General features: G+C 35.5%; 1 protein-coding gene across 1 annotated transcript in view; it reads right to left on the bottom strand.

The window, feature by feature from the left end:
• ABCA13 (ATP binding cassette subfamily A member 13) overlaps nucleotides 1–12,959 on the bottom strand; it is a 180,881-nt gene that overhangs the window by 59,583 nt on the left and 108,339 nt on the right. The window contains exon 41 of the mRNA XM_032118439.1: nucleotides 6,903–7,011. Coding sequence (XP_031974330.1) covers nucleotides 6,903–7,011 — 109 coding nt within the window. The remainder of the gene's footprint in view (nucleotides 1–6,902; nucleotides 7,012–12,959) is intronic.

Below are 12,959 nucleotides of genomic sequence, written 5' to 3'. Positions count from 1 at the left end.
AGTAGCAAATATTTTTGACAGTCAATTTTCATTTAAACCATGAAGATGAAACAAAGGATTACATTTTTTTTCATTTTGCACTCACAACTGAAATTAAATTTCACAAGGTTGTGGATTAAAAGTAAGAAAAGTATGACTGTGCTAAACTAAGTTCAGTTGTGTTTAGAATACAAAATTCTATCACTGCATTAAATATAATAGTTGCCTTTAATTCAATATTTTAAGTTTCTTCAATTAGTCTGGATCATGACAATATCTGAATTTGCTACTTTTTCAGTAAAATGACCTCTTCTCTCCACCCCATTGTCAAAAAATAGATGACTAACTTATATAAAGCCAATAAACTAGCTTGCAATCCACACAGGAAAAAAATGCCCTTGAACTCAAGAAATAAGTTGTAAACTATCTTCCAATACCAGAAAAAACCAACAGAATTAATAATATTTGATATTATATAGTTTTTATTTAAAAAACCACTCCATGTACTTTTATAACCTATCCCTTCCTACATTTCTTCTAACCTCCTAGACCATCTTTTTTTACACGTCTCTGTCCCAATAGAGCCGTTAACATGATGTAAAATGTATTTATTGATACTTTCTTGCCTTTATATGCCTTTATACTATGTAAAGCTGCTATAATGAGGCTCATTAAGTTGAAAACTATCTGCCATCTTCGAGGACTTAAAAACTATAAATGACAGATAAACTAAGAAGTTCTAAATTACAAAGCTCCTATTAAACAGATGCTTCTGGTGTTTATGCAAGGATTTTTTAAGGACTGTATTTGCAAGTCTTGTGTGAACAGCCCTCAGGGCAAATTTTACCGTATCAGTATTCACAAGGGAAAAGCAAGACAGGCAATAACACCAAATATGATATGATTTAGCACTAACTCTGTCTGCTCCTTTTCATAAATTTCTCCATATGAAAATTATTTCTTCCACATCTATAGGTTGCCATTATATTCTCCTGATTTAATCATAACAAAAAAATTTCTTTATTGTCCTAAAACATCCTTTGTCTATGTTCTCAACATGCAGTTGGTCACGTTATTTTTACAGTGATCACTTAGGCTTCTCTATGAGCACAGGTGAAAAATTGTAATAGACACCCATTCCAACCTTTGCAAAACCATGCAAAAGCAATTCAAGAACTGGAAAAACTGTGACCATGCAGAATCTTATACTTTAATGCTCTATTCAGAGAGAACGAGACCACAATGATGAAAGACTTTCTCAAACCTTTTAACCTTCTGCAATATAAAAATGAAGAGTTTCCAAAATGAGAGGCACTATTTCCCGTGTTTGAGCGGAGTGAAGAGGAGGGCATCTCAAAGAAAGGAACACCTCTGTATACATGCTAGTTGATATACGTATGCATGTATAGTTCTGAAAAGGAGTGGATGCAGATGTCAATCCCAACAGAGAGCACAAGCAGCCAGTTATTTCGGTAATGTATTTTCTTAGGTTTTTTTCAGCTATAGAACTTCTCTTTCTTTTTTTTCTCAGTCGTTTTGCTTACAGTTAACTACATTTTTTTGGTGTGTCTTTTTTTTTCCTCATTTTTGTCTTTCATTAATTTAAAAGGCTCAGTTGTCATCTCTCGTATTGCTCAGTGAAAGACTTTGCTTTATACAGCTGAGAACAAGGGGATTTTTACCAGTCCTGCAAGCCATAAAAATGGAAAAAAGAGGGTGGAAGTAGTCAGAGTTTTACAGCTTAACTGTAAACTTCAGGAACAATTAGGGTCTGGGTGGGGGAGTGTATTTACATTGGACATGACACTGGGAGCCCCATGCTATATGCTTAATAGTAGAAGAGGCAGTAAACAATTCATTGTACCCTGCTCAGCTTCTCTGTGATTTCCCCTTGGTATTCTCCCTTCCAGGTGGAATATTCCTACTCCTTTCCTTACATTGTTCTTGATTAAATTAATTTTAGATTCTAATTTGTTAAAAAGGCATCCCTAACCTAGTGAAATAAATTCTTCATAAAATATTAGAAGGATTACAACATTTCCTACAATAAAATACTATACTTTTCCACTCTGGATAGGAAAGCTCACAGGTAAAAGGAAAGTGCATCCACATTAAATACATTTGATGTGAACATTCTGCATCCTGCCCTGTTGCCACTCAGAAGCTGCACAAGTCAGGACACCTTTCCCCATACCAACATCTTATTAACAGCCTGCAATCTGTACCTTCAAGGGAAAGTGCTCTAGATCTTCTATCACATCTAAACCAGCTGACCATCTGTCAGAAAATAAAGGGACACAAAATTTGTCATAACTTCAGAGAGTTGGATGTGTCCATCATGTACACGATAAAGAACAGAAGATGCTGGTAGTCCAGTCCATCCCACCTGGGTACAACTTTCTACATAAACAATTTCAAAATCTGTGTTTTTTCAGTAAAAATGAGGAAAGTTATATGAACCCAGAAGTAATTTTTCAGTGTCAATTGGAGAAATCTAGAGGAAAAAACCTTAAAGGTCTTCAAGCTTGTATGCCATCACCATAGGTAGTCAGAGCTGTCCTTAGGTATATATTGTGGTTCTGCACTGTATTTTGGGTGTGTCTGAACATGCCTCTTGGCACTTCTTTGTAAACTATCTCTTATGTTGAGTCATGAGTACATAGATCAATTTAGATCTGTGCTACTGATTCTAAATATCATGATTGTTGCAGACTTGAATGGAAGAACAGTCTAGGGTTTTTTATTCCAGATATCTTATTTCAGATTAAATAAGATAGTATGTTTAAGAAAAATGGAGGTAGTATATATATATGACAATACTTCTATTTACATAAAATGAGACTTTACTGTTAACTGAAAATTGTGATTTATATTTTATGGAGAATTTCACAGGCAGCACCATCATTAATGGTTTCTATTTTACTTTCCCAAACTAATTAGACATGGTTAAGTGGGTTTCACCTAAAGGCCATTTCACAATTTCCTTTGTAAAAAGGTTTAAAGTTATAATTTACAAAGAATTCAGGAAACTATACAGCCACTTTCCACCAAAATTCAGCTGAAAATGACTCCCTTGATCCCTCCCGCTCTTTTGAAGAATTGAATATGAAATAATAGAGGATGATACATGAAAGGTTACAAGTCCTAGTATGAAATATTTTTTTAAAAAATCAATTACTTCAATAGGAATCCTAAGGTGGGGCAGCTTCATCGAAAAGCCCTTTCTATATTGAGACATTTCTGTTCTTTGAATAATGATGCAAGAACTTTTTTTGACCACTTTACTTTACAGACATCATTGTAGATGATAACCACTCCTTTTTTCTTTATATAGCCTTACCCTAAGAGGGAGGTTATAGTCCTTCTGTACTCCAGCATGACAAACTCATTCTGACTCAGTGTTACACAATTAGGTGTGAAAAGTAAGTTTTATTTGATCAAAATTTCTAACTTAAGCTTAAGCAAAAAGTATTGCCTTTTAGTTTTTTTATTCCTCTTGCTTCATTATTCCATTTTTATTTGCTCACAATTACATTACTTAAATGTAGGAATGCAGCATTTCAGAAAGAGATTAGAAAATGTCATTCATATAAGCTTGAATACCAGTCAGAGGTGAAGGGTTTTGACAAAATTTTCTTGCCTCCTCTCTTGAAGAGTCTTACACCTTTTTTTTCTTTATTAACATGTTTATTTTCATTATCTGCCACTGAATTTATAATCCCCTAGGAAACAATGTATTTAGTTTCCTCCACAGTAAGACAGAGGACTTTTTCCCGCAACAGAATCACAGACTTACATGATGATGAAGGTAGGGGTGGGTATCCACATGACAAAGAAGATGAGATATTTTTATACAAGTATTACTGAACTGCTGTTCCAAAAGAGACAACTGATCCATTAGCTACAATAAACTGATATAAATCGATCGGGCCAATTTCAGTTACTCCATCTAGTTACATGTACCTCCAGCTGGGCACACACATTTTCCTCAACAATCATACCACTCTTTACATGAAAATTACAAGAAAAAAACTTTGCAACTTTCCAAGCATCCTCACAGAGAAATTTAGAAATAATCCCATATTGTTGAGAGGGGTGAGGAGAAATCTCTCCACTTGCAGAGAAAGGATTTGAAGATCAGATTACACTATAGCAAAAAGGAAGGATTTTTTATTACTAAATAAATATAATTTCCTGCTCCCGAATGCTGAAAAGCCAGTAACTTGGACTGACAGAACAAAAAGCAGTAATCAAATTTTTTCAAAGTTTTTTTTTTAACAGATACAAATCTCTATGAAGATAAACCAGTGCAAGTCAGCATATGTGCTCTTTACTCTTGGGTAAAATTTCTTCCTTCAAACTTTCCTACCAAATCATAAGTCTATATTCCCTGTATCCTCTTGACTGCAGAAAAGACTTCAGACAAAAGAAATTAGCCTCCTGCTCAGCTCCTTATTATCAAAACCTATCACAAACTTGGACCAGTGGTACTGATCTCTTATGAAAGTTACTGGATCTGTCCCTGTGGGCAAAGCAGGTAGAACTCAGCATGTGGTCAGTAATGACTCTTCCCTCCTCCAAAGATGTTGGGAGAACTCTAACTGGGTTCATGTTCAAGAAATACACACAGAATATAACCTCAAAGTGAAAGGGTTTCTTAGCTTTTGTATGAGCACTGAAGTTGTTGTACTTGTTGACCTCGTTCAAGGGTGTTTGAATATCATAGTTGCTGCTATTGTGTTTATATCCATGGCAATGCTCTACTCTGCTGTAGTAAGTTTCTTCCTGTAAAGCAAGATTTTTTTTTTTTTTTTTTTTTTTTTTTTTTTTTTTTTGTGTGTAAGAAGAAAAGCCTTTGTCCTTACAGCCCCTTTCAAAGGGCTAAATTAATTTTATGTCACTTAAAAGTAATACAGAAGCACTGGTTCTGTTGACAGGAAAAAGGTTGTTCTGTGAAATAACATGGCACTAATGCAAGGCAGAACTACAAAGCCATGTTTCTGCAAGATCTTAACAAGTTTCCTCACAGCAATTTCCAACAATATTCTAGAACTGACCTTGCATATAAACAGGGTTTGGAAGAAGAAAAAAAAATCAAAAATAATAGATTTCAGTGTTGGAGTAGAGTACATGATCTTCTGACTGCTGATTTACAGGACTGCATATAACAATTTGAATAACAAAAGCATATGAATAGTTCTTCTCTGTTAGAACAGTATCCTTAAATAAGAGAAAGTTAAAAGTCAAAGTGGCCCATATAGCACCAGAAAACTGTTGAGTTTTTTAGAAATAAAATATACATATGTATGTATTGGTCTCTACACAAAAAATACACAAATATACACATGTGTACACACACACACACATACAAATGTGTGTACACAAACAAATACGTACATACAGATAGATAGGTAGGTAACTTGACGTCTCTTCCCAAGGTTTTTGTGAAAGTTCCCACTGCATTGTGCCTCAAGAGCATGATCAGTCCATCTTTATTGCACTTCTCCAATAGATGAACACATAAATAAATTACTGTCTAGTTCTTAAGCTCTATTTCTGCAGACAGCTAACATATTCTGCCACAAGCTCATATAATGTACAGATGTCACTACAAGACTTCAAGTATTTCTTAAGCACTGTTTTACTTGCTGTGTTTCTGTGTCATGAAACATCAAAAAGTAAAATATTTCCAAAATCCTTGGGACAACTATCATTTTCTTTTACTCTAAGCAGGACAGCAAACCCTGATTCTCCACGACAGATATAAGTGTACACAAACATTGAAGCTCTAAAATGGGATATCTAATGATGCAGAAAAAAAGCTAGCATCAGTATGACTCATGAGGCACAAGGAAAGTTGATTAAAAATTGATATCTATTAAAAATTCTCATTAAAATACTGGATTTCATTTCATTCAAAGTTTCTGCATAAGCACACTACCTTTGATCCATTCTCATTCATTTAGAAAAATAAAATCCCAGCCATTTTGAAAGCAACCCATTACTCTTTTTTTCTTTGACATTCCGGAAAGTTTTTTTAATGAATTTCTATTTTTAGATGTTCAGGATTCCTTCCCTATTTTCACTGATTTAGTCTTCTTGCTTCATTATAAAAACACTGAAAAACATTTTAGCATTACAGACAACCATCCTAACTTTACAAAAACACTCAAAAATTGGTTATAAACTCTTTTAAAAAAATTTCTCTAAACCAAATTCCTCTTTAGCAGAATCTTAAGAATGAAGGAAACTGGAATGAATAGAACTTAACCTGGACTATCACACTCGGATTTCAAACTATAAAGTTCACCTGTGTTAACACCTGAGTCTTTGACTGCAGTTATTTTTTTAGAGGTTAGTTCATAAAATTTTTACTTTAACAAGTTTTTATAAAGTTTAGGGATATCTGAATCAGAGAATTCACATGTCAAATATATTAATTGCTCTTTTTTTATGTACAGTAATTACATATGATAGCCTTTCCTATTCCGTGAGTAACAGGATGCTATGAAACATCACATTGCAGTGTGAATTTACAGGCTAATCTGGATTTACCCAGGATATTTATGTAAGGAGATATAACAAAGTGCCAAAGAAGTTATAAATCCATATTTGTTGTGCCTTAGTCATTCTATTTAAGCAAGCCCTAACAGTAGTTTCACAGGGACTAACATCCCAAACCAATTTACCCTTATTCCACAGGAATGTGTTTGTGAGGAACTCATATGGCATGGTGAGCTTTAAATTCAAATTTTACTTTACTTCATTCTTCACATAAACTTTCTGTGTCATTAAAATTTTCACTTTTTAATCCCCCCAAGAAATGAGACTCTGAAATCCTACTGTAAACTATCAAAAATTTTCATACTTAAAATTATTTTAATTTAAAAACTACTTTCCAAAATACAAAGAAAGGCTATTACCATACTGTCTCCAATCCTCATTAGGAGGTAAATTCAGCCACAAAATGAAGTTATTGAGTTCATTTAAGTAGGATGGCAGAGAATGGAAACCTTTTTGGTTATACCACACCTGGAAGAAAGAATGGAAATTGTCAATCAAAAATTAGTTCAATCTGAATGCTGATGTGCAAACTTACATACCTTTAAGAATTGCATGAAGGATATCTAATTCTCCTATTATGACATCTATTTATAGAACAAAGTCAACCAGGCAGAACAGAATCAACTGATTTGCGTAGGTCTTTCAACAGCATGCAGCAGTTTTTTATTGTTGGATCTGTACACATATGTTTATTATTAAATTGAGATTCTCTGATTTAATGGAACACTGTGTCCCCCCTCCTTTACACACATCTGGTTGAACAAGTAGAGGAAGAACAATGTGAAAATAACACCTGCCAGTTTAATCAAAAATACAAAAAGATGAGCAAAACTAGTGTTAAAATTGGAAGAATCACTGAAATTCCAAAGAGACTTCTCTAAATAATATCTACATGAGATACATAGCAAAAAACATCTAGGAACAGAATATCCTAGAAAGAGGGGAAAAGAAAGAATCAAGAAGACACTGTTTACAAGGTATGAAACTATTCCATAGAAAAAGCTGTCTCCACCATCAACAAGCATCAGTGGCTTGTTAGGCATGGAGGAAATTGATACAGAAAATTGATACATTACTGTTAATCATAGTGCCTTTGAACCTATGTTATCCATACTGGAAACTAGGTCAAATTATTAAGTATGTTTATTTTCAGTTTCAGTGACATTTAAAACCATCTGATTACTATCTGTTCCTCACATCATAAAACCCTTTCTTCTCCCTTTTATTTTAAACAGTTGAAAAACTCCTAACCTTTCCCTCTTTATATCAGCTCTTTGTAATCTGCGTTTTGTACGTCCTAGGTAGGGCAATTCTCACTGTCTGGATTCTGAATCATACTGCAAAGTGAACAGGATTTAATATAAATCTTTATTGCCTTAATACTCCTAAGATTTCAGTTTTCTTAGATAATTTCTAAAATTACCATCTATACAGTTACATCTTGGAAACTTCCCTAAAGATTTTCTTATCATTGCTTTGATGCTGTTCTCTTTTACTCGCATATAATTCTGCCTTTTCATTTTTTTTCTTTTTTTCTTATACTATCTAACTACAAGCCTTACTTGGATGCTAGTTCCAGAATTCAACTCTTTTTTTCTGACACATTCTCCTTTATATTTCCCAGTGTAGGCTGCCTAAACTTCAGTTCTGTTTCCCTTTCTTAATAATTATTTTCTTCTGATTCTTTCTCCTGACCACCTACTTGTTTGGATCTCCACATTTTTGTGAGGTGGGGTTTACAGTGCTCTGACTCTCCTTTTAATTTTCCTCCCATCTATCCTAGATCATGATTCCAAGAACCACTCTGAGCTCCACTGTCATTTCTTCTCTGCCTCTCACCCTTGAATCTTCTTTGCAACAAGCTCTGTTAGTCATTATTAAAAAGATCAGCAGCTTTGATCTGCCATTGTTCTTGCCTGCATTACCTTTCACATTTTCTGCTCTTCTTTGTGTGGTATTCACAACTGCTTGAAATCTCAACAGCATCATCAATCATCAAGGTTGGAAGAGATCTGTAACATCATGAAATCCAACCACCAACCCAGCACTACCATTAACTAACTCCTAGAACACTAAACCACATCACCCAACATCAAATCCAGATACTTCTTAAACATCTTCAGGGATGACTCCACCAGCTCCCTGGGGAAACTATTCCAGTGCCTGACCCCTCTAACAGTGGATTTTTTTTCTAATATCTAATCTGAATCTCACCTATTTCAGCTTAAGACCATTTCCTCTTGTCCTCTCACTGCAGGCACAGCAGCAGAAACCAGCCCCACCTCACTATAACCTACTTTCAGGGAGTTGTAGAGAGGAATGGGGTCCCCCTGAGCCTCCTGTTCTCAAGACTAAAACCAAGCTTTCTCAGCAATTCCTCATAAGATATGTTCTCTAGACCCTTCACAAGCCCTGTTGCCCTTCTCTGGATATGCTTCAGCACCGCAATGTTATTTTTAAATGAGGGGCCCAGAACTGAACGCAGTACTTGAAGTACAACCTCACCAATGCTGAATACAGGCAGAAAATCACTGCCCTGGTCCTTCTGGCTATGCTACTCTTGATACAGGGCAAGATGTTATTACCTAGGCACACCTTGCCTCATATTCAGTCTCCAGTCAACCAGCACCCCCAGGTCCCTTTCTGCCGAAAAGCTCTCAAGCCACTCCTCCACCAGCCCGTAGCGCTGCATGGGGTTGCTGGGACACACGTGCCGGACATGGCATTTCACCTTATAGAACCTCATGCGGCTGTCCTCAGGCCAATGATTGAGCCTGTTCAAATCTCTCTGAAAAGCCTCCCTACCTTCAAGCAGATCAACACTCCCACACAGCTTAGGGTCATCTGAAAACTTACTGAGGGTGTGCTCAATCTCCAGATCCAGATCATCAACAAGGATGTTAAATAGAACCAGTCGCAAAATTGAGCCCTGGAGAACACTGCTAGTGACCAGGCACCAAGTGGATTTAACACCCCAACTCTCTTGCCCAGCCATACATTCAGTTTTTTACCCATCAAATAGCCAGTCATCCAAGCTGCGAGAAACCAGTTTTTCAAGGAGGATGCTGTAGGAGACAGTGCCAAATATTTACTGAAGTCTAGATAGACAAAATCCACAGCCTTTCCCTTATCTGTTAAGCAGGTCACTTTGAAGGTCAGGTTGGTCAAGCAGGACCTGCCCTTTGTAAAACCATATTGGCTGGGCCTGATCCCCGGGATGTCTTCCACATGCCATGTAATGGCATTCAAGTGTCTCAAACTCTTATGTCCCCACATTTAAAGAAAAGAAAAAAAAACCAAGCCCCAAAGTCTTCCCCTCTTTGGAAAGTCATGAAATTCCTTTGTTCTTCTCCAGTTCAGTTCCCACAAACTATTAAACAATCTAGACCTCCCATTCATTAATCAACAAGAGCGGTCTTTAAAGAAATGTAGTGAAAGAGAACCTAAGATTCCAGAGGAAAACTGAAAATCTTTGCACTGCAGGATGTCCTGTGCAAATAGCAACCAGGGCAAAAAGACAAAAACAAGTGATCAAGGGTAACCTGTCTTTTTCACAGCCCCATACGCCTATCTCCTCTTCTATATTTTTTAAAGACTTTTGCAGAATAGAAAGTTATACATACATACATAATGAAACTCCACTGCAATTGTATTTGTTGTATTGAAGAAAAAAAAAAGGCAAAAAAACCCCAACAAAGCAAAATTCTGACAACACATCCTCATTTAATTCAGGCAGGGGAAAGATCACAAATATTCAGAGAACACCTTTGAAATATAGTAATGCTACCAGTATTCAAATGAATATACAGAACCACAATAGAGCATTGTGTGTAACAATATATTTCAATATCCAACATGTTAATTGGAATCATCCTTCAAGCTGCATTATGTAACTGAATCAAACCACCAGGAAATAACCAAATTGAAGATGGATATTTAATTTATTATAATCTGGAAAAAGAAACATATAAGGTTGTTCACTTCAACAGAAGGTACATGTAAGGTCTTTTTTCTAAAGGCTTGTTTTTTATTCAAAATTGTTAGCAAAGGTAAAATATAAAAAAAGGAAATATATTAGCTCTAGCTGAAAAATCTTTCATATTTCTCTTGTGCCACACAGGTAATTATTTACAGAGGGCAGAAAAGAGCTGAGGAAAAGAAAAATATATACATCAATATAATTAATTTTTCTTTTTCATCCTATCCATAGTTAGGAAAATTCTTTTCCAAGGAAAAATACAACCCCTCACCACATCAGATAGAAGTTCTGTGAAGATGCGTTTTATATTATTATATAATCTTTTACTTGCCATCAATATTCCAAAATAAAGCTAGACTGACATTTCAACTAACATATGGCCTATCAAGAAAAAAGGGTGAGAAGGAGCAGAGAAGTCCCTAAGCATTGCTGGACCAGATTCATGATTGATATCAGACTGGAAAGATGTAAATTTTTTTCCCTGGACACTTATACAGTTACTGTACTGTAAAGCTTCAAGTCCCAACCTTTGGGATTGGAAAAATTTACTCTTCCAAATGACATGTGAACAGTACAGTTTGCCTTTCAGCAGTATTTAAAATTACCACATGTTCTTCCTATATTTCATTATGCTACAAAAAACAGCAACAGTGAAACTATTATGGAACAATTTTTTGACCATATTATCAGAGGAAGCCAAAGAATATACAGCCATGAAAATACAAAAAATTTGAGAAGTTGTGCTTTTGTTACATGGCACTGATCATCAATGAATGCCAATAATCAATGGTTTTAATCAGCCACATTTGTCATGTGGTAGATATATTCTCTCTCTTGTGTGTACATATACACATTCTTGGTGTGCATGCATATACCACTTATGCAGTATATACAGCACAGTATGATTAGGTACAGTAAAATAGGTACTAAATAAACATTTTTAATTTGAACAAGAAAATTGTTGCTTTTTGAGTACAGGAGAAGAATGTATAAAGATTCAGAAATTTTCTAAAATGATGTTATTCAATTTTTTATCTTGAAGTTTAAATGCTTTCCTCCCTCCAAAAGACCAACCTCCATATCTGGTAGTAGAAATTAAAGTAAAAAAGAGTGATCTGCCTTAAGCTTGCAGTTTGCTTGCAAGGGTAAAGTTGAGATAGCTACACTAATGCTTTCTTTTCCAGCTGAAAGTAAAACTTCAGCCCTCACAAACTCCTTCCTTGTTAAAAAGGAGGGGGCCAATGTAGTTTCTAATCAGGTTAATATTAATGGCTCAGAAATTTTCTAAAATGAAGTGAGTCATACAGTAATTCTCTTCAAATGCAAATTTCTCATTTTCTTTCATACCAGGCTATGTAAAGGGTATATTCACTGTCTCACGAACAAACCTGAAAGGTCAAAGTAAAAATCTGGTCATTAGTTACTGAAAGGTTAATGCAATAACTTGACATTGCATCACTTGAAAGACACTTCCAGGAGATACTTTAGATAACACAGTGCCCTTTATAAATTTACTCTACTATTTGCTTTGGGTCAGAAAGCTTACTTACTAAGAGTATAACTATAATTTATCCCTGTCCTGATGGCAGGTGGAGCTCTATACCAAATATATTAAAAAAAAAAAAAAACCTGACAAAAACCACAGTGCAAGCATGTCAAAACAAGAGTTTAAAATGATTAAAGAGAGTCAGAAAAAAAATCTTACTGAAAACCTTCATGTTTCTAATGAAGGAATGATGGAACTGGAGTTCAAAACTATAAAATATATGGGACTAGAAGAGAGGTTATAAATAACCAAAATCTATGTGCTCAGATTTGTATATAAAATAGGGAGATTTCTAACAAATTATATGGAAAAGGCATTAGAAAGAGGAAGTGATTTTGCAAAACTAAGCATGAAATTATATTGGTCTGGAGAATATCTGTATTGTTTTCTAACACTTTGTCCCAAAATGGATTTGGGATGAAGCTTACTTATGCTGTTCCTTGTATTCTTTTTTTATAAAAGCAAATAAAATCTATATTTACATAAAACAATTTAAAGGCAGAAGAATCTTTTTTTCATATACTAATCTGGAATCTGGAAAATGCATATCTTCCTCTTAAATCTTGTTTGCCTCAAATACACAAACAGAGACCACTTGTTACAGTGGGATACTGCAACACGCGTATCAAACAATGAGGCCCGTGGAAAAGAAATATCTATGGACCAATTCTTGCTAGATGTTTCAGAGATGTTTATTTCTCCAGCCGTATGGCCGGGACTCTGCCAAGGAGCTGCTCAATCACGGGACCGAGGGTCCTTGGCCGCACAGGGGAACACAGAACAACCAATGGGGAACGAGGCTGAGCAGGGGCAGGGAAACTCCGTGCCTCCTCCCCAGGGCCCCTCTCCCAGGGCTACATGGCAGGGGGGGAAGACCCCAACAACCACTCA

Source organism: Corvus moneduloides, chromosome 1 (genome assembly GCF_009650955.1).
Source record: "Corvus moneduloides isolate bCorMon1 chromosome 1, bCorMon1.pri, whole genome shotgun sequence".
Taxonomy (NCBI): domain Eukaryota; kingdom Metazoa; phylum Chordata; class Aves; order Passeriformes; family Corvidae; genus Corvus; species Corvus moneduloides.
The sequence above is the reverse complement of the archived record's forward strand: the minus strand, read 5'-3'. Positions and strand labels throughout refer to the sequence as shown.